At 47.4% G+C, this 27,434-nt stretch overlaps 2 protein-coding genes across 2 annotated transcripts in view; one reads left to right on the forward strand and one right to left on the reverse strand.

Moving 5' to 3' along the window:
- LOC144595043 (interferon-induced very large GTPase 1-like) overlaps positions 1–27,434 on the reverse strand; it is a 271,628-nt gene that overhangs the window by 164,247 nt on the left and 79,947 nt on the right. The gene's annotated exons all lie outside the window — the stretch shown is intronic.
- LOC144598278 (uncharacterized) overlaps positions 2,118–27,434 on the forward strand; it is a 67,627-nt gene continuing 42,310 nt past the window's right edge. Inside the window, 5 exon segments of the mRNA XM_078408234.1 lie at positions 2,118–2,218; positions 15,910–16,017; positions 16,694–22,215; positions 23,733–24,235; positions 24,360–24,748. Coding sequence (XP_078264360.1) covers positions 17,100–22,215; positions 23,733–24,235; positions 24,360–24,748 — 6,008 coding nt within the window. The 5' untranslated portion in view covers positions 2,118–2,218; positions 15,910–16,017; positions 16,694–17,099.

Below are 27,434 nucleotides of genomic sequence, written 5' to 3' on the forward strand. Positions count from 1 at the left end.
TGGTTTATTGATGTAGGAGTATCCGTTGGGTGTAGTGAGGTTGAGTGGGAGGTAATCCAGAGGTTGTTGCCAGGTTTCTGTCAGACAGAGGAAGTCCAGTTTATTTTCCAGGATGAAGTCATTCAGAATGTGGCTTTTATTGTTGAGGGACCGGATATTTAACAGAGTGAGCTTCATGTTGCTTTGTGTGGTGTGGATGGACACGGGTGATTTAGCCAGGGCTTGTAGACAGGGGGCACGCTCGTGTGCGTTATTGTGATGACGTAATGGACGAGTGGAAGTCCGATCAGCTGACCAGAGTGCAGGGATGGAGTGACCGGTCTGGGAGTAGACAAACTTGTGACCGGAGCCTCTGTGGATGTATCTGGGTCGTCGTAGAAGTCCGTGGTTGATGATGGCAGAGATGCATGGCGGAGTGGAGTGGTTGTTGAGCTGGAGCAGCCTCGCAGCGAAGTACTTCAGTGCCATGCCAGGCAGGAGCGAAGAGCATAGAGCCCGGAGAGATCAAAACGTCACAGCAGGCACAACAGGCTGATCCAGAGCAAGGCCTATGAGGACCGAGGAAGCTGAGCAGCCTGAGGGTTAATAGGGAGCTGAGGACGTGCAGGCAGAGGAGGTAGCCGGGCAGCTGTTAGCGTTAGCAACTAGCAATAAGCAGTAATACCTGCCGACAAGCCAGCTGTCGCCAAGAAATTTCAAACCGGATAATTTCTCAGCGACGCGCCGAGATCCACTATGATTTTTGGAAGACTCCTCACGATCATGCCCGCGAACTGTCGGCGACAGCCTAGTCGCCAGCAGTCACCTTAAAATCGCCTAAGTGGGACAGGCCCTTAACTTCCCCTTGCTACCTTCACCAGCATGTGGCATTGGGAGTAATGCGGAGATTACTCTCTCTGTGGGAGTGTTCAGGGAGGGGTAGCAACTCTGATGGGGGTCATGTCGTGGTGCTTTGAGGGTAGTTTATCCACCTTTGGTCCCCATCTGGCACCCAGCTCTCACCTGTGGCTCCAAGAAGCTGTTAGCATGCGGCAATGGCCACACCCTGGAAAACTGCTTCAGCTGACGTGCTAAACCACACGAGGGTAACTGACGGGTCTCAGACCCTCAGTGAGTTCATGGACTTGCTCAGCCCAGCATGCAAGGTCTGTGCTGGCAAATTGGGTGGAGGAAATCCACTGGAGGGTTCAACAGCCGAGAGGGCGGCTCAGCAACGCACTGTGGAGTGCAAAGGGCATTTCAAAGCACGAAGAAGACATGGCCATCCAGTGCAGCCAAGGGAGTTTCCAGCCGTAACGTCTAAACGTGCCACTGGAATCCACCTCCTGCGGCCCGAGAGTGGGGTTGCTCGTGTGTAACAACCTCTCCACCTTCATCTCTCCCGTCCATAGGTTTTTGTGCAAGTCTAAAGACTGCACAACCATGCTATTGGTGGCTACCACGAGCCACCACCACTATCTTTGTGCTCCTGCTTTTTAACCTTTTGCCAAACTCCCTGTATTCATTCTGCAGGACCTCATCCCTTCATCCTTCCCCACTGTGTGTCAGAGCCAGGCTGAACACCACACACCTGACTGCTGCTGCTGCACTGCCCTGACTGGTGATCTCCACCAACAGTATCCAAAGGCCATACCTGTTGTCAAGGGGGTGGCTACAGAGGACCTGCACTGCCTACTCCCATTCCTGGTACTCTCTGCCTGAAACTGCCTGCATCCTTGGCATGACCATCCTGCAACAACTCGTATCAATGACATCTTTATCCTCAGTCTATGGTGTGCCTGCTCTAATAGGTTGGGGCATTGTGTGTAAGAGTCGGCAAGTTATAATGCCGTTTTAGAGGACTTTGGTCAGGCTATATTTGGAGTATCGCGAGCAGTTCTGATCGTCCCATTACAGGAAAGATATGGAGACTTTGGAATGGGTGCATCCATCCAAAGACTGTGAACATCCACCTTATCTTTGCCACTCATGGTTTTATTAACTTCTGTAAAGTGACGCTTCAGCCTCCAATGATCCATGAATAAATCCCCAGCCTCTCCTTGTTACGGAAAAGAGTCACATGGTTTCTGTGAAAAGCCAAGGATGTGGTTGGGGTGAAACTGAAAACACTGAAGCTCAATAAAACCAAGGCACAACGTGGGCACTGGTCACACTGACAACCTGAAGCAGCCACTCACCTGTCCGGGACACTGAAGGAAGGAGCTGGTAATCAGTCACTGTGCGTTTTGCTGTCTATTGGTCTGCGTTACACTTATTCAGTGCTGTCTCTGGTGTTCAGTTCACTCTCCTTCCAATGTTATTTCTGGCAGAGTGTGGGCGGTGAGATCGTGTGATCGGAGCCACAGACACTACTCTGGTGAGAGGTAAGGCCAAGAGAGGGGTCGGAGACCGGCAACAGCTGTGGGATTGGCACGACGGAGGTATAGAAGGATGGACAGGTAGAGTGGGAGCGGCGAGATCGTGTGATCGGAGGTGGGTTACGATGGTTTGACGTGGGATAGTTCACCTTTGCGATGGTGCAGACGGCAGGGACCCGCAGCCGCCGCCGCTCGCTTCCGGAGATGCGATCGTGCGTTTTCAATGTATCTCCACTTACAATACATTCGGTGTCCGATGGGTTCCTCGGAACGGAACCCCATTGGAAGCTGAGGAGCCCCTGTACTTACACAGAACATAACGGGTACGAATGGGATGGTGTGGATCAGTGGGGAGAGGGGGGGGTGGGGGGTGGGGAGGGGAGTGGGGGTGGGTTGGAGGGGGAGTGGGGGGGGGGGGTTGGAGGGGGAGTGGGGGGAGGGGCGAGGGGTGCAGAGGAGGGGAGAGTGAGTGGGGGGGGGGGAGGGTGCTAGACCAATGAAGGAGAGGTTTTGGGGAGTTTTAAGGGGGGGTTCAGGGGGGATGGAGTGGGGGATATTTCTACATTTGACTGAAACTTACCCTCAATCGCACATCTAGTCTAAGTCCCATTTCCCCGACCAAATTAGTTTTAAACCTTCCAAACAACAGGAGTAAAACTGCCAGCGAGGATATTGGACCTTGCCCCATTCAAGTGCAAACTGACCTGCTAGTAGAGGCTGCACCCACTCCACAAATGTCCATGTCCCAGCATCCAAAGCCCTCCCTCCTCCACCACCCCTTTGGCCACACATTCATCTGGCCTAAAGACAACAGGTGCAGGAGGAGGCCATTCGGCCCTTCGAGCCAGCACCACCATTCAATGTGATCATGGCTGATCATTCTCAATCAGTACCCCGTTCCTGCCTTCTCCCCATACCCCCTGACTCTGCTATCCTTAAGAGCTCCATCTATCTCTCTCTCTTGAATGCATTCAGAGAATTGGCCTCCATTGCCTTCCCAGGCAGAGAATTCCACAGATTTACAACTCGGCAGAGAATTCCACAGATTTACAATTCTATATTCCTATATTCAGGAGCATGTGAGACCAGAAGCAATGCAGAGATTACAATCTTGAAGGTACTCAGTGTGACCTCTGCCCAGAATGTGCCTTGTTTTACTGAGAGCTTCAGTGCTTTCAGTTTCACCCGACCCCAACCACACCCTTTGCTTTTCACAGAAACCACATGACTTAGAATCATTCCCCTGCCCTGAGAGTTTAAATGTGACTTTTCCAACACTCTCTTTCCCGTTAGCTGCACACATATGCTTCCACGTTGTTGACTCCATCCCCCCAGTTTAGTTTAAACACACCCGTGTAGCAGTAGCAAACCTGCCTGCCAGAATGTCAGTCCCCTTCCAATTGAGGTGCAACCCATCCCTTTTGTACAGGTCACCCCTGTCCCAGAAGAGATTCCACTGATCTAGGAATCTAAACCCCGGCCCCAGCACCAACTCCTCAGCCACACATTCAGATCCCCTATCTCCCTGTTCCTACGCTCACTAGCACGGGGTACTGGAAGCAACACGGAGATAACCACCTTAGAAGTCCAGCTGTTCAGCCTCCTGCCTGGTTCTCTGTACTCACGTTGCAGAACCTCCTACCTCTTCTTACCCACCTCATTTGTGCTTACATGCACAACTACTTCCGGCTGCTCACCTTCCCTCTCGAGGATAACAATATTTGAAGATATTTAGACAGGTACATTGATAGGAAGGTTTGGAGAGACACTACAAATGTGCCACAGGTGTGTTTTCCCCATTTGAGAGACCACACCCATGCAATAAGCAGCATGGTGCATCTGTTTGAGACAAGGATGGCCATGAGGGACTCCTGTACAACCCGGTTTATGGGGGAAGCTGAGAAATCAGGAGGAGATGATCATCTCGTTGAAGCCGTTCTATAGGCCTCCAAATAAGCAACAGGAATTAGAGGAACAAAAATATGGCAGGAGATTGTGGAGAGTTGTATAAACAGCACACTGGTCATATTAGGAAATTTTAACTTTCTTAATACAGACTAGGACTACCAAAGTGTTAAGGTCATCGATGGGTGGAAATGAAGAGTGTTCAGGAACTGTATTCATGTACTGCATAGATGACCTGCTATGGAGAGAGCCAAGCTTGATCTACTCTTGTGAAATAGGGCAGGGCAAGTGATGGAGATGTCTCAGGGAAGCACTTTGGGACCAGTGGCCATAGTTCTATTCTTGGTCAGCATGGGTTAGTGTTGGGCCAGGCAGATGGCATCAGCCATGGATCTGTTGTGGCGGTTGGTGAACGAAGGTATCACAAAATGCTGGAGTAACTCAGCTGGTCAGGCAGCACCTCAGGAGATTTGTGATATCCACAAATACTGTGCTAGATAGAGGCTGGATAGGCTGGGCCTGTTTACCCTGGAGTGCATGAGGCTGAGGGGTGGCACAGATAAGGTAAACATCCAGTCTTTTTTACCAGGATAGGGGACTCTAAAACTAGAGGGCACAGGTCAAAGGTGAGAGGGGAAAGATTTGAAAAGGGATTTGTGGGGTATTATTTGCACACAGGATGGTGATTTATGGGTCGAGCTGTTCGGGGGGAAGTGCAGGCAGGTACAATTACAACATTTCAAAGATACTGGGACAGGTACATGGATAGGAAAGATTTGGAGGGATATCAGTGAGGAGCAGGCAAGAGGGACGAGCTTTGTTGGGCAACATGGTGGAATTCATCCAAATGGCCTGTTCCGTGTCATACAGCTCGATGAATCTATGACTTCAAATGGCCAATGCATCCAGTCAGGAGCTGAAGTGGGTCATCCCTCCTGCACACATGGCCAACAGGGAACTGGGAATTTATGATTCCCCACATATTGACCATTGGACATCTTGGACTAAGCCCTTTGTCACTCACTTTCATTTAGAGTGCTGGTTACACTAACCACCTTCTTCCTCTCAATTCTACCTGTTACAATGTATCACCCCAACCTTTACTCTCACATCAGTGAATGATGGTAGGAAGCAGAGATAGAACTATCCACATTTGCTACTCACCATGTAGCTGCCACCACTGCCAGGCATCACTGTCTGATCCGTGACATCCCCTCCAGCTCTGCTGCTGGTCTCCGGGAGCTGGGTCAGATATATTTATTAATCCGTCTCTCCAGATCCTCTCTTCCAGGTTCACCTCACTCACCACTGCTGCACACTTAGTTCCCGTGGCCTGTTGGATTCAATCAATCACTTTTTTTTTTTTTTTTTTTTTTTGAAAAGTATATGTACAGATAGAAATAAAAGACAAATTTGTTACAAAGTTCTTACATAGCTTCAATTTTTAAACAGAGAAAATAAAAATAAAGAAGAAAGAAAAAAAAAACTATAAACTATTGGGAAGAGAGAATTAAAAAAAAGTTATAACTATAGAAATTGAAGGGGGTAGATCCGGGAGACAATAACCACAGTTGTACATCCAACCCTAAACTCAAGTTTCAACTTTTAATTTAAAATAAAATGTTTATTTTAGTCCTGTGTCAAACCCATTTACTTTTCTAAAAATTCAATAAATGGAGACCATATTTTAAAAAATAAATCAGGTTTGTCAATTAAGGCAAATCTTATTTTTTCCAAATGCAAGGTCTCTGTCATTTCCGTAATCCACATTTTAAATGTGGGGGTTATTGTTTTTTTCCAAAATTTAAGTATTAATTTTTTTGCAGTTATTAAACTGTAATCAAGAAAATGTACCTAACTTGTTGTAAAGTTTGTAATATGTTCTGATAATCCTAATATTATTAATTTTGGATCCATATCCAATTGCTTATCGATAACTTTAGAAACTATTTTTAAAATATCCAATCAGAAATTTTGCATTTTTATGCGTTACAAAAATATGAGTTAAATTAGCTTCTTGAAATTGACATTTATCACAAATTGGAGAGATACTAGGAAAAATCCTATTTAATTTAGTCTTCGAATAATGTAGTCTATGTATTATTTTAAATTGTATTAAGGAATGTCTAGTATTTAATGAACATGTGTTGTAAACTTTCATCCCATATATCTTGCATTATGAGTTGGTTCAATTCGTCCTCCCATGCTCGTCTATATGATTCTGATGACGGAATGTCAGTATCTAGGAGAGTATTATAAATAAAGGATATTAATTTATTTGAATTATAATGTCGATTCAGGCATACATCAAGAGTTTCTGGACCTCTAGATTTATATTCTTGCATGTGTAGTTTTACATAATCTCTAAGTTGTAAATATCTAAAATAATTATTAGTATGTAATCCGTACTGCTGTTGTAAATCACTGTTTTGAATGAAGATAGACACTAAATGCTGAAGTAACTCAGCAGGACAGGCAGCTTCTCTGGAGAGAAGGAATGGGTGACATTTTGTGTCGAGACAATAGACAATAGGTGCAGGAGGAGGCCATTCGGCCCTTCGAGCCAGCAACACCATTCAATGTGATCATGGCAGATCATTCTCAATCAGTACCCCATTCCTGTCTTCTCCCCATACCCCCTGACTCTGCTATCCTTAACAGCTCTATCTAGCTCTCTCTTGAATGCATTCAGAGAATTGGCCTCCACTGCCTTCTGAGGTAGAGAATTCCACAGATTCACAACTGTCTGACTGAAAAAGTTTTTCCTCATCTCAGTTCTAAATGGCCTACCCCTTATTCTTAAACTGTGGCCCCTTGTTCTGGACTCCGCCAACATTGGGAACATGTTTCCTGCCTCTAACATGTCCAACCCCATAATAATCTTATACATTTCGATAAGATCTCCTCTCATCCTTCTAAATTCCAGTGTATACAAGCCTAGTCGCTCCAGTCTTTCAACATATGACAGTCCAGCCATTCCGGGAATTAACCTAGTAAACTTACGCTGCAAGCCCTCAATAGCAAGAATATCCTTCCTCAAATTTGGAGTCCAAAACTGCACACGGTACTCCAGGTGAGGTCTCATTAGGGCCCTGTACAACTGCAGAAGGACCTCTTTGCTCGGACACTCAACTCCTCTTGTTATGAAGGCCAACATTCCATTGGCTTTCTTCACTGCCTGCTGTACCTGCATGCTTCCTTTCAGTGACTGATGCACTAGGACACCCAGATCTCGTTGTACATCCCCTTTTCCTAACTTGACACCATTCAGATAATACTCTGCCTTCCTATTCTTACCACCAAAGTGGATAACCTCACACGTATCCACATTAAACTGCATCTGCCATGCATCCGCCCACTCACACAACCTGTCCAAGTCACCCTGCAACCTCATAGCATCTTCCTCACAGTTCACACTGCCACCCAGCTTTGTATCATCTGCAAATTTGCTAATGGTACTTTTAATCCCTTCATCCAAGTAATTGATGTATATTGTAAATAGCTGCGGTCCCAGCACCGAGCCTTGCGGTACCCCACTGGTCAATGCCTGCCTTTCTGAAAGGGACCCATTTATCCCCACACTTTGCTTTCTGTCTATCAACCAATTTTCTATCCATGTCAGTACCCTACCTCCAAAACCATGTGCTCTAAATTTGCCCACCAATCTCCTATGTGGGACCTTGTCGAAGGCTTTCTGAAAGTTGAGATACAGCACATTAACTGGCTCTCCCCTGTCAATTTTCCTAGTTACATCCTCAAAAAGTTCCAGTAGATTAGTCAAGCATGATTTCCCCTTCATAAATCCATGCTGACTCGGAACGATCCTGTTACTGCTATCCAAATGCTCTGCAATTTCGTCTTTTATAATTGAAGACAGATCCAAAGTACCGGTTCAACTCGTCTGCCATTTCCTTGTTCCACATAATAAATTCCCCTGCTTCTGTCTTCAAGGGATGCCTTGATTATTTTTTTCCTCTTCACATACCTAAAAAAGCTTTTACTATCCGCCTTTATATTATTGGCTAGTTTACCCTCATACCTCAACTTTTCTCCCCGTATGGCCTTTTTAGTCATCTTCTGTTGCTCTTTAAAAGAGTCCCAATCCTCTGGCTTCCCACTCTTCTTTGCTATGTTATACTTCTTCTCTTTTATTTTTATGCTGTCCTTGACATCCCTTGTCAGCCACGGGAGCCTCTTACTCCCCTTAGAATCTTTCCTACTCTTTGGGATAAATTGATCCTGCAACTTCTGCATTATTCCCAGGAATACCTGTCATTGCTGTTCCACCGTCTTCCCTGCTAGGGCCTCCTTCCAGTCAATTCTGGCCAGCTCCTGCCTTATGCCTCTGTAATCCCCTTTGCTATACTGTAATACTGACACTTCCGATTTTCCCTTCTCCCTCTCAATTTGTAGGATAAAACTTCATTAACAAGTCATTAATGTGTATATTGTAAATTGCTGCGGTCCCAGCACCGAGCCTTGCGGTACCCCACTAGTTACTGCCTGCCTTTCTGAAAGGGACCCATTTATCCCCACACTTTGCTTTCTGTCTATCAACCAATTTTCTATCCATGTCAGTACCCTACCTCCAAAACCATGTGCTCTAAATTTGCCCACCAATCTCCTATGTGGGACCTTGTCGAAGGCTTTCTGAAAGTTGAGATACAGCACATTAACTGGCTCTCCCCTGTCAATTTTCCTAGTTACATCCTCAAAAAGTTCCAGTAGATTAGTCAAGCATGATTTCCCCTTCATAAATCCATGCTGACTCGGAACGATCCTGTTACTGCTATCCAAATGCTCTGCAATTTCGTCTTTTATAATTGAAGACAGATCCAAAGTACCGGTTCAACTCGTCTGCCATTTCCTTGTTCCACATAATAAATTCCCCTGCTTCTGTCTTCAAGGGATGCCTTGATTATTTTTTTCCTCTTCACATACCTAAAAAAGCTTTTACTATCCGCCTTTATATTATTGGCTAGTTTACCCTCATACCTCAACTTTTCTCCCCGTATGGCCTTTTTAGTCATCTTCTGTTGCTCTTTAAAAGAGTCCCAATCCTCTGGCTTCCCACTCTTCTTTGCTATGTTATACTTCTTCTCTTTTATTTTTATGCTGTCCTTGACATCCCTTGTCAGCCACGGGAGCCTCTTACTCCCCTTAGAATCTTTCCTACTCTTTGGGATAAATTGATCCTGCAACTTCTGCATTATTCCCAGGAATACCTGTCATTGCTGTTCCACCGTCTTCCCTGCTAGGGCCTCCTTCCAGTCAATTCTGGCCAGCTCCTGCCTTATGCCTCTGTAATCCCCTTTGCTATACTGTAATACTGACACTTCCGATTTTCCCTTCTCCCTCTCAATTTGTAGGATAAAACTTCATTAACAAGTCATTAATGTGTATATTGTAAATTGCTGCGGTCCCAGCACCGAGCCTTGCGGTACCCCACTAGTTACTGCCTGCCATTCTGAAAGGGACCCATTTATCCCCACTCTTTGCTTTCTGTCTGTCAACCAATTTTCTATCCATGTCAGTACCCTACCTCCAATACCATGTGCTCTAAATTTGCCCACTAATCTCCAATGTGGAACCTTGTCAAAGGCTTTCTGAAAGTCAAGGTACACCACATCCACCGGCTCTCCCCGGTCAATTTTCCTAGTTACATCCTCAAAGAATTCCAGAAGATTAGTCAAGCATGATTTCCCCTTCGTAAATCCATGCTGACTCGGAACGATCCTGTTACTACTATCCAAATGCTCCGCAATTTCGTCTTTTATGATTGACTCCAGCATCTTCCCCACAACTGATGTCAGACTAACTGGTCTATAATTACCCGTTTTCTTTCTCTCTCCTTTCTTAAAAAGTGGGACAACATTAGCTACCCTCCAATCCACAGGAAATGATCCTGAATCTATAGAACATTGGAAAATGATCACCAATGCGTCCACAATTTCTAGAGCCACCTCCTTAAGTACTCTGGGATGCAGACCATCAGGCCCTGGGGATTTATCAGCCTTCAGTCCCATGAGTCTACCCAATACCATTTCCTGCCTAATGTGGATTTCCTTCAGTTCCTCCATCACCCTAGGATCTCTGGCCACTAGAACATCTGGGAGATTGCTTGTATCTTCCTTAGTGAAGACAGATCCAAAGTACCGGTTCAACTCGTCTGCCATTTCCTTGTTCCCCATAATAAATTCCCCCGCTTCTGTCTTCAAGGGACCCACATTTGCCTTGACTATTTTTTTCCTCTTTACATACCTAAAAAAGCTTTTACTATCCTCCTTTATATCATTGTCTAGTTTACCCTCGTACCTCATCTTTTCTCCCCGTATTGCCTTCTTAGTCATCTGCTGTTGCTCTTTAAAAGAGTCCCAATCCTCTGGCTTCCCACTCTTCTTTGCTTTGTTGTACTTCTTCTCTTTTATTTTTATGCTGTCCTTGACTTCCCTTGTCAGCCACCGACCGGGGTCTCCTGTAGTCCACGTTCGCTCCCCCCTGAAACAGTCTCCCACCTTCGCTCGACCTGGACCCTTGGCGTGACAGCCTCGCAGTAGGACATGTCCAGGAAACTCGCATTCCCGGATGGCCTTGAGGTCATGCAGCTGCTTTTCCAACTCCGCCACACGTCTATTCAGGAGCTGCACCTGGACACAGTTCTTGCAGGTGTAGCTCCCAGAAGCTCCAGCAGGAAACACACTGCACCAACTTATCCGCCATTACTTTAGTGTCAAAAAACAATTCAGGCTCAAAAACAAGCGTAATCTCCTCACCTCAGCCTCCTCGCCGAAGACTCGAAGCCAAAGACTCGCACTTTTCTCACAGGGCACTTCCCTCAACAGGGATGCACCCCTTGTGCAAGTCTTGCTTATATCAGTCACTAAATTACATATGACAGTCCCTCCATCCCAGGGATTAACCTGGTGAACCTACGCTGCACTGCCTCAATAGCAAGGATGTCATTCCTCAAATTAGGAGACCAAAACTGCACACAATACTCCAGATGGGGTCTTACCAGGGCCCTATGCTCCTTTACTCAAATCCTCTTGTTATGATTGCCAACATGCCATTAGATTTCTTCACTGCCGGCTGTACCTGCACGTTTACTTTCAGTGACTGGTGTACAAGGACACCCAGGTCTCGCTGCAGTTCCCACTTACCTAACCTGACACCATTGAGATAATAATCTGCCTCCTTATTTTTGCCGCCAAAGTGGATAACCTCACATTTATCTACATTACACTGCATCTGTCCCATTCCCAATGTGACCTTTCTGTCCTGGGCCTCCTCCGTTGTCAGAGTGAGGTTCAGAACAAATTGGGGGAACAGCACCTCATATTTTGCTTGGGTAGTTTACACCCCAGCGGTATGAACATTGACTTCTCCAACTTAGACAATAGACAAAAGACAATAGGTGCAGGAATAGGCCATTCGGCCCTTCGAGTCAGCACCACCATTCAATGTGTTCATGGCTGATCATTCTCAATCAGTACCCCGTTCCTGCCTTCTCCCCATACCCCCTGACTCCGCTATCTTTAAGAGCTCTATCTAGCTCTCTCTTGAAAGCATCCAAAGAATTGGCCTCCACTGCCTTCTGAGGCAGAGAATTCCACAGATTTACAACACTCTGACTGAAAAAGATTTTCCTCATCTCCGTTCTAAATGGCCCACACCTTATTCTTAAACTGTAGCCCCTTGTTCTGGACTCCCCCAACATTGGGAACATGTTTCCTGGCTCTAACGTGTCCAATCCCTTAATAATCTTATATGTTTCAATAAGATCCCCTCTCATCCTTCTAAATTCCAGTATATACAAGCCTAGTCGCATCTAAATTCCAGTGTATACAAGCCTAGTCTTTCAACATACGACAGTCCCGCCATTCCGGGAATTAACCTAAAGAACCTACGCTGCACGCCCTCAATAGCAAGAATATCCTTCCTTGAATTTGGAGACTACAACTGCACACAGTACTCCAGGTGCGGTCTCACTAGGGCCCTGTATAACGGCAAAAGGACCTCTTTGTTCCTATACTCAACTCCTCTTGTTATGAAGGCCAACATTCCATTGGCTTTCTTCACTGCCTGCTGTACCTGCATGCTTCCTTTCAGTGACTGATGCACTAGGACACCCAGATCTCGTTGTACGTCCCCTTTTCCTAACTTGAAACCATTCAGATAATATTCTGCCTTCCTATTCTTACCACCAAAGTGGATAACCTCACATTTATCCACATTAAACTGCATCTGCCATGGATCCGCCCACTCACACAATCTGTCTGAGTCATCCTGCAACCTCATAGCATCTTCCTCACAGTTCACACTGCCACCCAGCTTTGTGTCATCTACAAATTTGTTAATGTTACTTTTAATCCCTTCATCCAAGTCATTAATGTATATTGTAAATAGCTGCGGTCCCAGCACTGAGCCTTGCAGTACCCCACTTGTCACAGCCTTCCATTCTGAAAGGAACCCATTTATCCCCACTCTTTGCTTTCTGTCTGCCAACCAATTTTCTATCCATGTCAGTACCCTACCTCCAATACCATGTGCTCTCATTTTGCCCACTAATCTCCTATGTGGGACCTTGTCGAAGGCTTTCTGAAAGTCGAGGTACACTACATCCACTGGCTCTCCCCGGTCAATTTTCCTAGTTACATCCACAAAAAATTCCAGAAGATTAGTCAAGCATGATTTTCCCTTCGTAAATCCATGGTGACTTGGAATGATCCTGTTACTGCTATCCAAATGCTCTGCAATTTTGTCTTTAATAATTGACTCCAGCATCTTCCCCACCACTGATGTCAGACTAACTGTTCTATAATTTCCCGTTTTCTCTCTCCCTCCTTTCTTGAAAAGTGGGACAACATTAGCTACCCCCCAATCCACCGGAACTGATCCTGAATCTATAGAACATTGGAAAATGATCACCAATGCGTCCACAACTTCTAGCGCCACCTCCTTAAGGACCCTGGGATGCAGACCATCAGGCCCTGGGGATTTATCAGCGTGATGTCTCCGACTACATTCAACTCCGACTACTGTCTCCGACTACATTCTAACTTTGTCCCACCCCCTCCCCTGACATCAGTCTCAAGAAGGGTCTCGACCCGAAAAGTCACCCATTCCTTCTCTCCCGAGGTGCTGCCTGACCCGCTGAGTTACTCCAGCATTTTGTGTCTACCTTCGATTTAAACCAGCATCTGCAGATCTTTCTTACATAAGAAGCTATGGGAGTCAGTAGGTTTGTTCTAGATGTAAGTCGATAGTCTGTCTCTTGTGATGGAGACGGTGAGATATAGAAACAGTAGGGAGATGTCGGAGATGGTCCAAGAGGTTCACTTGCACCTCCTCCAACCTCATCTACTGTATCAGAGGTTCACTTGCACCTCCTCCAACCTCAATAGACAATAGGTGCAGGAGTAGGCCATTCAGCCCTTCGAGCCAGCACCGCCATTCAAAGCGATCATGGCTGATCACTCTCAATCAGTACCCCGTTCCTGCCTTCTCCCCATACCCCCTCACTCCGCTATCCTTTAGAGCTCTATCCAGCTCTCTCTTGAAAGCATCCAACGAACTGGCCTCCACTGCCTTCTGAGGCAGAGAATTCCACACCTTCACCACTCTCTGACTGAAAAAGTTCTTCCTCATCTCCGTTCTAAATGGCCTACCCCTTATTCTTAAACTGTGGCCCCTTGTTCTGGACTCCCCCAACATTGGGAACATGTTTCCTGCCTCTAATGTGTCCAATCCCCTAATTATCTTATATGTTTCAATAAGATCCCCCCTCATCCTTCTAAATTCCAGTGTATACAAGCCTAATTGCTCCACCCTTTCAACATACGACAGTCCCGCCATTCCGGGAATTAACCTAGTGAACCTACGCTGCACGCCCTCAATAGCAAGAATATCCTTCCTCAAATTTGGAGACCAAAACGGCACACAGTACTCCAGGTGCGATCTCACCTGGGCCCGGTACAACAGTAGAAGGACCTCTTTGCTCCTATACTCAACTCTTGTTATGAAGGCCAACATTCCATTGGCTTTCTTCACTGCCTGCTGTACCTGCATGCTTCCTTTCAGTGACTGATGCACTAGGACACCCAGATCTCGTTGAACATCCCCTCTTCCTAACTTAACACCATTTACTGTTTCCCCTGTTCCAGGTGTGGACTCCTGTATATCGGTGAGACCAAGCGCAGGCTCGGCAATCGTTACGCTGAACACCTCTGCCCAGTCCACCTAAACCTCCCTGATCTCCCGGTTGCTCAACACTCTAACTCCCCCTCCCATTCCCACACTGACCTTTCTGTCCTGGGCATCCTCCATTGTCAGAGTGAGCTTACATCCCAGCGCTATGAACATTTACTTCTCTAACTTCAAGTAGCCCTTGCTTTCTCCCTCTCTATCCCCTCCCCCTTTCCAGAGCACCCACCGGTCTTACTGTCTCCGACTACATCCTATCTCTGTACAGCCCACTCCCCTGACATCAGTCTGAAGAAGGGTCTCGACCCCAAACATCACCCATTCCTTCTCTCCAGAGATGCTGCCTGCTCGCTGAGTTACTCCAGCATTTTGTAACTATCTTCGATTTGAAACAGCATCTGCAGTTCGTTCCTACACTGTTTTGAATGAACTCAGTGACTGAGTCTCCAGAGAACTCTGGGGTTGAGAACTCTGAAGATCCACCAGCCTCCAGATGAAGAGGTTTCTCCTCACCTTGGTCATTTATAGCCCACCCTTACTCTGAGATTGTGTCCCCAGCCCTGGATACCACAGCCTGGAGCAACAACATCACGTCCATCGCCAAGAAAGCCCAGCAGCGCCTCTACTTCCTCCGCAAACTGAAGAGAGCGGGAGCCCCCACACCCATCATGTACACTTTTTACCGAGGCGCCATCGAGAGCATCCTCAGCAGCTGCATCACTGTGTGGTTCGGAAGCTGCACAGCCTCCAGCCGTAAGACCCTGCAGCGCATAGTGAACACTGCTGAGAGGATCACTGGCGCCTCACTCCCAACACTCCTGGTCCTTTACACCACCCGCCTCACCCGCAAAGCATTGAGCATTGTGGGTGACCCCTTCCACCCCTCCAACAGCCTCTTCACCCTCCTGCCTTCAGGGAGAAGGTTTCGCAGCCTGAGGTCAAGCACCACCCGACTAAAGAACAGTTTTTTCCACCAGGCTGTCAGGATGCTGAACTCTCTCCCCTCCCTTCCTCCTCTCTCCCCTGCCCCTATTGGACCTGGACTTTAACACCCCACACACACGCACATCCAGCACCAGACACTTTAAAAAAATTTTTTTAACGCATTTGAAGTGACTATATTTTATATTTTATATTTTATGTTGATTGTTGTTTGCTGTGCCTTTTTAATTTTAACTTAGTTTTATGCACTTTGTTCCTCGGGATTGTGGGAAACGGTATTTCTATTTTCTGTCTGTGTAAACTGGCTGAGGATTGACAATAAAATTGACTTTGACTTGACCTCCTCCCTGTGTCCAGTCTACCAAGCCTGGTAGAATTTCACAAGTTTCTGCAAGATCGCTGTCGTTTGAACACCAAGAATAGAGGCCAGCTTTACTCTATTTCTCCTCATGTGACAAACCCGTGTAATCCTGAAACTTGGACTCTGTTTCTCTCTCCATAGACACTGCCTGAACTCCTGAGCACTTCCTGGATTCTCTGATTTTACCCCAGGAAACTGTCTGGAGAATCTTCAATGCACTCCCTCTATTGAAAGTGCACCTTTCATTAGGTAAGGGCACCAGGTTTGTACACAATCCTTCAAATATGGTCTCAAAAAAGACACACAGCAGAAAGCATTCTATCCAGATGCATTACGACTTGGTTTGGAAACTTTAGAAACTCTGCTCAAGACCACAAGATATTACAGAGTTGTGGATGTAGCCCAGTCCATCAGACAGATCAGACACCTCCCCCATGGACTACGTTAACACTTCGCGCTGCCTCAGGAAAACAGCCAACACAATCAAAGACCACTCAAACCAGGGTCATTCCCACTCTTCCGTCAGGCAGAGACTACAAAAGCATGAAGACACATACTAGCACATTCAGGAACAACTACTTCCCTGCTGCTGTCAGATTATTGAATGGTCCTCCCATAAAATAAAGGGATAATCCCAGTCTCACAATCGAACAACAGTAATACCAATAATAAACCAACAGCAATAGCTCACTGAGGTTCTTGCACATTTTAATCTGCACTTTCTCTGTAACTGTAACCCGGTAGACTATATTCCACACTGGTATATTTCTTTTTGTGCTACCCGTTGTACTTTTGTAAAGCTTCATTGTATCATGTATAGAATGATTTGACTGGATTGTATGCAGAGTTTTTTACTGTATCTCAATACACGTGACAATAATAATCCAATTCCAAGGCCAGGTATAATTCTGGTGTCCAATTCCAGGTACCCACGGTGATCCCACACTGACTGTACTTGACACACGGTGCCAGGACAACAAGAGGATCGTCAGTCAGAGCCAAAGAAGTGACCAGCCCTGTGATCCCAGGATAGGAACTCCAGCACTCCAACACATCACAACTTGGTAGTCTGGGATCTGTGAAATATCCGAGGACAGGAGACTGGACAACTGGATAAATCCTGGGCCAGTATCCAGGCACCGTGCGATATTGTGGAATAGGAGCCCAGGCGTCAAGGTAGATACTGGGACAGAAACGTACAACTGGTGAAGATTCACCCAAGTGCAATAAACAAGACAGGAGCCCTGACATCCGGGGAGTCCTGGACAAGAACTACCTCTCTGGGAAAGTGCTTACTGATCCCAGGAAGTACATTCACCCAGTCAGAGGGAATGGAGAGTGTTTCATCAACTTTAAATAGATGGTCTGGAAACCTGAACACTCCACAACTTGTGAGGGATTTGGGTTTACAGGATCATTATCCTCACAAACTGTCACTGGTGTCCATGCGGGAGGTATCCTGGGATAAACTGGACGACAGCAAACCAACTCGGCATGAAGATCTTCCTTGGCGATTTCTCCAAATGATCCTCTCAGCTAATTCACTGGCGAGGAATCCTGAATGGCCCCCTGCTCAGTCCACAGACGGTCACAGCAGTGACGATGAAGACTTCAGTGATTTATTTGAAGTGAAAGGGCCAGGAGATTCCGGGATGAACCCTCTGGATATCATTGCTGCCATTTTCCTCTGTGCCGACCACTCTCTCCAACAGGAACTGATGCTGAAGATGTCTCTGTGCCAACTTGCATTGCCCTTTCTGCTGCCGGAAGGGCACAGTTACCCCAGGGACAAGGTGAGGGGACCCATGGAAGGGCCTGGTGCCACCCTTCTCCTCTGTGCCATGAGGCCCATTGTTAAAATGTGGTGCCCACAATCTCCCACAGGGAGCAGCCCCTTTGTGGAGATGCCCATCGTGACAGCACCCGTGCCAACTGTCTCCTTCCTCAGACTCGGAAGGTGCACGGTGTCCAAATCCAGAGTCCTCAATCTCACCTTGAGCCAGACCCAGCTGCAGCAGAACATCTTCCTGCACTCCGGGATGGAATGTGGGAATGTGCCTCATGGGATATCGGATGGAATGGCTGAGATCAGCTGGTATCTACCTTCTGGGAAGGGCAACACGGACATTTTCCCGGAGGCTGCTGCATTCATCAACCTCCGAGGTGATGCTGAAACTTACCAGGGACACACTCGGTTTCTGGCAAAAGTCTCTGCTGCTCTCTTTATTTTCATTGACGTTATCGGTGAGATGGAAAGAGAATTCCTCACCTCTCTCGCACAGTCACCGGCAAAACTCTTTCTGATAGTGAACACTCACATCAGTGAGAAACACATCACCCCTGAGCAGGTAAAGAAACTGTTCAAAGATCTGAAGTTACAACGTCAACAATGCATTGTTCGGACAAATGTAAACGAGGCCGAACTTGTGGAAAAACTACGTTCTCAGATAAAACAAGTAATTCCCATGAGTGACGGGGACCAGAGCTTCCTGAGTCTGGAACAAATGGGTGACATTGCGAGAGAAAGTGGGATTCAGATCGATGAACATCAGCCTGAAATACAACGGGCCAAGGACCTGACGTCCAAACCACAGAGAGAGGCCGACCCTGGAGACGGCAGGGAACCAGAGGATCCATGTCACCGGCATTCACCAGGTCTCCCAGAGGGAATGATTGGTGTTGCACCAACTGGAAATAACCAGGCTGAAAATCGGAGCCCTCCCCAACTAGTGACGGATTTGGGTTTACAGGATCATTATCCTCACAAACTGTCACTGGTGTCCATGCGGGAGGTATCCTGGGATAAACTGGATGACAACAAACCAACTCGACCAGAAGATCTTCCTTGGCGATTTCTCCAAATGATCCTTTCAGCTAATTCACTGGCGAGGAATCCTGAATGGCCCCCTGCTCAGTCTTCAAAAGACAACAAAGATGACGTAGAAGATTTCAGCCATTTGTTTCTTGCACAAGGGACCAGAGATTCTGGGATGAACCCTCTGGATATCATTGCTGCCATTTTCCTCTGTGCCGACCACTCTCTCCAACAGGAACTGATGCTGAAGATGTCTCTGTGCCAACTTGCATTGCCCTTTCTGCTGCCGGAAGGGCACAGTTACCCCAGGAACAAGGTGAGGGGAACCATGGAAGGGCCTGGTGCCACCCTTCTCCTCTGGGCCATGAGGCCCATTGTTAAAATGTGGTGCTCACAATCTCCCACAAGGAGCAGCCGCGTTGTGGAGATGCCCATCGTGACAGCACCCATGCCAACTGTCTCCTTCCTCAGACTCGGAAGGTGCACCGTGTCCAAATCCAGAGTCCTCAATCTCACCTTGAGCCAGACCCAGCTGCAGCAGAACATCTTCCTGCACTCCGGGATGGAATGTGGGAATGTGCCTCGTGGGATATCGGATGGGATGGCTGAGATCAGCTGGTATCTACCTTCTGGGAAGAGCAACACAGACATTTTCCCAGAGACTGCTGCATTCATCAACCTCCGAGGTGATGCTGAAACTTACCAGGGACACACTCGGTTTCTGGCAAAAATCTCTGCTGCTCTCTTTATTTTCATTGACGTTATCGGTGAGACGGAAAGAAAATTCCTCACCTCTCTCGCACAGTCACCGGCAAAACTCTTTCTGATAGTGAACACTTACATCAGTGAGAAGCACATCACCCCTGAGCAGGTAAAGAAACTGTTCAAAGATCTGAAGTTACAACCTCAACAATGCATTGTTCGGACAAATATAAACGAGAACAAACTTGTGGAAAAACTACGTTCTCAGATAGAACAAGTGATTCTAATGAGGGACAGGGACCAGAGCTTCCTGAGTCTGGAACAAATGGGTGACATTGCGAGGGAAAGTGGGATTCAGGTCGATGAACATCAGCCTGAAATACAACGGGCCAAGGACCTGACCAATATACTGGGCAGTCTTGACCCAGCAGACATCACTGGGTATAAAAAGAGAGTGCTGCCCTTTCATGGAATGCCCTGGCAAGGGCTGTCTAAAGTTGAGAAAGAGAAGTCTCGGATGAAACTCCGCGGGGACAGAACCACAGAGATGTATAACCACGAGCTGGACCAAGAGAAGAAAAGAATCCGGGAAGCTCAGCTCAGACAGAGCCTGTCGGAGGAGATGCAGATGTTCATTGACCACCTCACCGGTCCTGGTGGGGATGACAGGGCCATTTCCTTGCAGTGGCTGAAGCTGATGCTGGACAGTAAATCAAGGGAAATCATGGCAGGGTTGCGCAGGGATTATAAAGAACTGAGCAAAGACTCAATGCAGAAGGTCAAGGAGCTGAAGGACATGGATCAGAAGATGACTGATAGTTCCCTGGGACTTGAGCATTTCATGAGGGAACTGGGCCAGGTTTATGAACTCTCAGTGACACAACACAACATCAAGCAACAAACACAGATCCACCCACATGTGCATCAGTTACCGGGTGTTGCTGCTGAACTGTTGCTGGATGGGTTCCCACTGGAGCTCATTGATGGAGACGTCTCCAACGTTCCAGTTTCATGGATCACTGCTGTACTGGAAGCAGTAGCTGAGAAGGTGGGACGTGCTTCCCGAGTGTTTGTACTGACAGTGATTGGAGTTCAGAGCACGGGCAAGTCCACACTCCTCAATACATTGTTCTGTTTGCGGTTTGCTGTGAGCAGCGGCCGATGTACTCGAGGGGCCTACATGCAGCTGATGAAGGTCACAGGGAACCTGGCGGAGGAGCTGGGCTGTGACTTCATCCTGGTCATTGACACGGAGGGGCTGAGAGCTCCAGAACTTGCAACACTAACAGATAGCTATGAACACGACAATGAGCTGGCAACATTCGTGGTGGGATTAAGCAACATAACGTTGGTAAACATAGGCATGGAAAACATCGCAGAGATGAAAGATATTTTACAGATTGTCATTCATTCCTTACTCCGTATGAAGCAGACGGGGAAAAGACCAAAGTGTATATTTGTCCACCAGAATGTTGGGGATGTGAGTGCACACGATCAGAATCTGAGAGGCCGTCAGAAACTCCTGGAACAGCTGGATAAGATGACAGAGGCTGCAGCAAAACTGGAGAAGCTGGAGAGAGTAACGTTCCATGATGTGATGGACTACGATGCTGACAAGGACAACTGGTACATCCCTGGTCTGTGGCAAGGTACGCCCCCAATGGCTGCCGTCAACACTGGCTACAGTGAACACGTCTTCCAACTGAAGAACAGTCTCATTCAATGTTTACTCAAAGGGAAACCAGAACAAGGAGCTCTCACAATCCCAGACTTCACCAAATGGATGACTGGGCTCTGGGAGCAGGTGAAACATGAGAATTTCATTTTCTGCTTCCAGAACAGTCTGTTCGCAGAGGCTTACAACCGGCTCTCTGTGACGTACAAGGGCTGGGAGTGGGAGCTCCGCAAATATACACACTCCTGGGTAAATGAGGCTGAAAACACAGTAAACAATGCCAGTGGTGACGTCAACCTACTGCTCCAAACACTGGAACGTGAGATCAGGACGGAGATTAACAAAAGGGAGGGTGAGACTCTGGATAAACTAAAAGCTCTGTTTGAAAGTGGGGCTGATAATGTGCAGCTGATGGAGAAATACAGGGAGGAGTTCAAGATCAGCATCTCCAGTTTATGTTCACGGCTTCAGTACGATTCAATGCAGAGATGTAGGGATGCTGTGAACAGACGTGTGGGACTGCAGGAAGTGGATGATATCTGGAATAAATTTCACCAGAAGATCGAACAACAGGTCAAGGTGCTTTTATTAAAGTGTAAAGGGTCAAATCAGGAGTTGGGTGACAAGGAACTGCAAACTGCCTTTGGAAAGATGTGGCAAGACACACTGTCACAGCTGGACTATCAGCCCTGCAGAGAAAGAAACGTTGAACTGGAGATTGAAAATCTTCTCAGAGACCACACAGCAGCTCAAGGAAGGGTGATTAATAAAATTCTAAAAAAAGAATCTCTCAGTAAACGGGGAACCCAGTGCTTTCAAATTGAAAGGAAACACATCAATGCGCCATGGATGAGATTTGCTAAAAACACATTCTGGATATCCTCGCACCAAGCAGATGTTAATTGGGCAGCAATGATAACAAGCTCGCTCGAGGATGAATGCCATCAATGGATCAGTGACATCACAAAAATGGACATGGATTATGACAATAGATATTGTATTGGACTTTTGAATATTACAGATGAGAAAATTAACAATATTTCGCACCAAAACTTCACAATGAGTGAGGAATTCAGGGCTGAGTTTAAACTTCACCTGTGTGGTTACGCTGTACCAAGATTCCAAGAGATGCAGACAAGGTTCATCCAGAAACATGACCCACGGCAAAGACTGGAAAACATGAAGGGTCAATACTTTGATCTCTTCATGGATATTTACACAGAGCAGGATAAGAACCAGAGACAAGCACAACATATAACATATAACATATAACATATAACAACTACAGCATGGAAACAGGCCTGTCCGGCCCTACCAGTCCACGCCGACCATTCTCCCTGACCTAGTCTCATCTACCTGCACTCAGACCATAACCCTCCAATCCCCTCCTATCCATATACCTATCCAATTTACTCTTAAATAATAAAATCGAGCCAGCCTCCACCACTTCCACCGGAAGCCCATTCCATACAGCCACAACCCTCTGAGTAAAGAAGTTCCCCCTCATGTTACCCCTAAACCTTTGTCCCTCAATTCTGAAGCTATGTCCCCTTGTTGGAATCTTCCCCACTCTCAAAGGGAAAAGCCTACCCACGTCAACTCTGTCCGTCCCTCTCAAAATTTTAAAAACCTCTATCAAGTCCCCCCTCAACCTTCTACGCTCCAAAGAATAAAGACCCAACCTGTTCAACCTCTCTCTGTAGCCTACGTGCTGAAACCCAGGCAACATTCTAGTAAATCTCCTCTGTACCCTCTCCATTTTGTCGACATCCTTCCTATAATTTGGCGACCAGAACTGCACACCATACTCCAGATTCGGCCTCACCAATGCCCTGTACAATTTCAACATTACATCCCAACTTCTATACTCGATGCTCTGATTTATAAAGGCAAGCATACCAAACGCCTTCTTCACCACCCTATCCACATGAGATTCCACCTTCAGGGAACAATGCAGTTATTCCCAGATCCCTCTGTTCCACTGCATTCCTCAATACCCTACCATTTACCCTGTACGTCCTATTTTGATTTGTCCTACCAAAATGCAGCACCTCACACTTATCAGCATTAAACTCCATCTGCCATCTTTCAGCCCACCCTTCCAAAAGGCCCAAGTCTCTCTGTAGACTTTGAAAATCTACCTCACTATCAACTACTCCACCTATCTTAGTATCATCTGCATATTTACTAATCCAATTTGCCACACCATCATCCAGATCATTAATGTAAATGACAAACAACAGTGGACCCAACACAGATCCTTGGGGCACTCCACTAGACACTGGCCTCCAACCTGACATACAATTGTCAACCGTTACCCTCTGGTATCTCCCATTCAGCCATTGTTGAATCCATCTTGCAACCTCACTATTAATACCCAACGATTTAACCTTCTTAATCAACCTTCCATGTGGAACCTTGTCAAATGCCTTACTGAAGTCCATATAGACAACATCCACAGCCTTGCCCTTATCAATTTCCCTGGTAACCTCTTCAAAAAATTCAAGAAGATTAGTCAAACATGACCTTCCAGGCACAAATCCATGTTGACTGTTTCTAATCAGGCCTTGATTATCCAAATAATTATATATATTGTCCCTAAGTATCTTTTCCATTAATTTTCCCACCACAGACGTCAAACTAATAGGTCTATAATTGCTAGGTTTACTTTTAGAACCTTTTTTAAACAAAGGCACAACATGCGCAATGCGCCAATCTTCCGGCACCATCCCTGTTTCTAATGACGGTTTGCACAATCTTGTTTCTTGCCAGCTCTCAGAGACGCCACCCTCAAGGCTCTCAGTGTGAACATCGTGGATGATATGAAACAAAATGACCCTGAGAGAAAGTACAGTCTCCGCAACAACTTCACTGTGGCCCTCCTGGTGCACTTGAAACAAAGGGGTACATTTGATGACTATCACCGGTATATCATTGACCTTGAGAATTTGGCCAAAGACTGGCTCCATCGGCAGGTTATTGAACACTGCACGACACAACGTGATGGGGAGAGCACGTTTACCCAACTGGCTAAAGGAATCCTCACACAGATCACTGGGCAAGCTAAAGAGGTTGTTAAACATGCGGTGGTGCAGAACTTTGCTGGAAATGTTCAGAGCTTCCTGGACATGTTTGTTGAGAAGTTAAAAACCAAGATCTCAATGCCCAAAGATGAAATGAACCTCGTTCTGTTTCACGGTGATCGTGATGGCAAGAAATGGGCAGAAGCAGTTCTGCCATCTATTGAAGAGGTGGAGCAGAGACTCCTCCGTGAGGTAACAGGCTGGGATGTCCAAGCAAAGATTGGAGAATTATCCATTAATCCCAGTGAAGAGCTGTTCAAAGGGTTATTCAATTGTACTAAGAAATGTCCTTTCTGTGGGGTTTTCTGCGATTCAGAGACCCCAGTACATTCACAGCACTCTTGTAAGCAGCACAGACCTAAAGGACTCAATGGCCATCGATGGAGAGAGTGAACATCTTGTAACTGATGTCTGCACAGCTTCAGTTGCAGGTAATGCATTGTTTAGAAATAAGGACACAAATGGAGAATTCAAACCCTACAAGGATTACCAAACTGTCAATGATTACTACAAATCCTGGACCATCCAGCGGGAGATTTCCGCACAGGCAGCATCCTATTGGAAGAGGGTTTTCTACACTTTCAATAAGAAGTTTGCTGAAAAATACAAAGCAAAACCTGCAGAGATCGATGAAGCCTGGAATATTGGCTGGGATGTGGTGAGGGAAGATCTGAATAAGACGTATAACACAGACATTCAGTCTTGGTGAAGTGCCTTTACGTGACATTACTCAGTTGGATGTAGAAATGGACAAACTACTTCCTTATGAAGGAAATGGCAGAGTAAATCACACAACATTAAAATTCAAATCTGATTATAAATCATAAAACGATTAGCAGAGCAGAGAGTTTCAACCACTTCTACGAGAATGCTGCCAGGACTCGAGGGCCTGAGCTATGGGGAGAGGTTGAACAAGCAAGGACTCTGTTCCTTGGAGCGCAGGAGGATGAGGAGTGATCTTATAGACATGTATAAAATCATGAGAGCATTAGATTGGGTAGACACACAGAGTCTTGCCCAAAGTTGGGCAATCGAGAACCAGAGGACATAGGTTTAAGGTGAGGGGGGGAAGATTTATAGAACAAGTATATTTATGGAAGGTGAATAAGATTTATGGATGGGAGGTAGTGGAGGTGTGGAGATGAGGAACGCAGAGCCAGATCTGTCCTTTTTGTTTGCTTTGGCCACTGGACTTTGCATGGGCTTTGCAACCTTGTCTGCTAGGTTAAAGCCCATGCTTGAGGCTCTCTCTCTCTCTCTCTCTCTCTCTCTCTCCCTCTCTCCCTCTCTCCCTCTCCCCCTCCCTCCCTCCCTCCCTCCCTCCCTCCCTCCCTCCCTCCCTCCCTCCCTCCCTCCCTCCCTCCCTCCCTCCCTCCCTCCCTCCCTCCCTCCCTCCCTCTCTCCCCCCCTCTCCCCCCCTCTCCCCCTCTCCCCCTCTCCCTCTCTCCCCCTCTCCCCCTCTCCCCCTCTCCCTCTCTCCCTCTCTCCCTCTCTCTCTCTCTCTCTCTCTCTCTCTCTCTCTCTCTCTCTCTCTCTCTCTCTCTCTCTCTCTCTCTCACCTGCTTGAGGCTACGTGATCACAAAAGTGCTGAACTTGCTACAGCTAGTAGTAATCAGTATCCCAAACCGCAGAATGTTCCAGCTCGTCTTCAGAGGAGAAAAACACAATGTATAAAGAACACAAACAGTAAACAGACGCCGACTAAATCTTGAACAATAGCATGTTAGGACCTTATAAGGGAACCCTTATTGGAACGTTTGAGAAACATTTAGACAGGTACATGGATAGGACAGGTTTAGAGAGATATGGGCCAAATGCAATTAGGTGGAACTAGTGTAGATCGGACATGTTGGCCGGTGTGGGAAAGTTGGACCAAAGCGCCTGTTTCCACTGTAAGACTCTATGAATCTATTTTCTTTTGAAAATTGCTTTTACAGAAGTAACCAAAAAGGTTGAGAGCAAAAGAACGGCCCTCCCTTCACCCTCACCTCACCCTCATCCTCACCTCACCCTCACCTCACCCTCATCCTCACCTCACCCTCCCTTCACCCTCACCCTCCCTTCACCCTCACCCTCATCCTCACCTCACCCTCCCTTCACCCTCACCCTCCCTTCACCCTCACCTCACCCTCATCCTCACCTCACCCTCCCTTCACCCTCACCCTCCCTTCACCCTCACCCTCATCCTCACCTCACCCTCACCCTCATCCTCACCTCACCCTCCCCTCACCCTTTCTCCTCACCCTCTCCACCCTCACCTCACCCTCTCTCCCCTCACCCTCTCTCCCCTCACCCTCCCCTCACCCTCTCTCCCCTCACCCTCCCCTCACCCTCTCTCCCCTCACCCTCTTTCGCCTCACCCTCCCCTCACCCTCTCTCCTCTCACCCTCACCTCACCCTCTCTCCCCTCACCCTCCCTCCCCTCACCCTCCCCCTCCCCTCACGATTACCCTCACCTTTACTCTCCCCTCACCCTCATCCTCCCCTCACCCTCATTCTCCTCTCACCCTCCCCTCACCATCACTCTCCTCATTCTCCCCTCACCCTCACTCTCACTCTCCCCTCACCTTCTCACCCTCCCACCCTCACCTTCCCCTCACCCCCCCCCCCAACCTCCCCCTGATCTCACTCACGGAACAGCGCGTTGTGTTTGTTAGCCATGGGATGGACGTCTCCAGCAGCAGAGAGCCCGACACCAGTAGGTTCATTGATCAAGATGCAATGTTCACACTTGCCTTCTATTTACAGTTTAAAGAGCAGTGCGCGGTGTCATTCAATGGAGCTGGGAAAGAAATAATATTTTAAATAGTTCAATAGTGTTTTATTTGTCACTGATACAACTGCTCAATTAAATTCATTTTGTTTCTGTTACACATGTGGTCATCCTGCGACCTCCATGTACTGGAGCAGTTCCCCCAAACCAACGCCCCTCCCCTCTCTCCCCTCTCCTCCCTCTCTCCTCCTCCTCCCCTCCCTCCCCTCCCTCCCCCTCTCCTCTCCTCCCCCTCCCCACCCCTCCACCCTACCCTCCCCTCCACCCACTACTCCCCTTCCCCCCCTCCCCCTCTCCTCTCCTCCCCCTCCCCACCCCTCCACCCTACCCTCCCCTCCACCCACTACTCCCCTTCCCCCCCTCCCCCGCTCTCTCCTCTCCTCCCCTCTCCTCGCCATCCAGATGGCCCGGGGACACGTCCTGCAACTGACCTTGATGGTGCTGGAGGCATTACCCCGGTTCACCCTCCTACCAGCCCTCGCTCTCCAGCTCTTTCCCGGTTACTCCGTCTACCGAGCCTTGGTGTGAGGTTCCACCGACCGTCAGACCCGGGCGGGTTCCCGGTGCCACCGGAGACGGTGGTGGGAGAGCCGGGCCTGCTTGCCGGGAACGCCCCG

The sequence above is a fragment of the Rhinoraja longicauda genome, chromosome 1 (genome assembly GCF_053455715.1).
Source record: "Rhinoraja longicauda isolate Sanriku21f chromosome 1, sRhiLon1.1, whole genome shotgun sequence".
Taxonomy (NCBI): domain Eukaryota; kingdom Metazoa; phylum Chordata; class Chondrichthyes; order Rajiformes; family Arhynchobatidae; genus Rhinoraja; species Rhinoraja longicauda.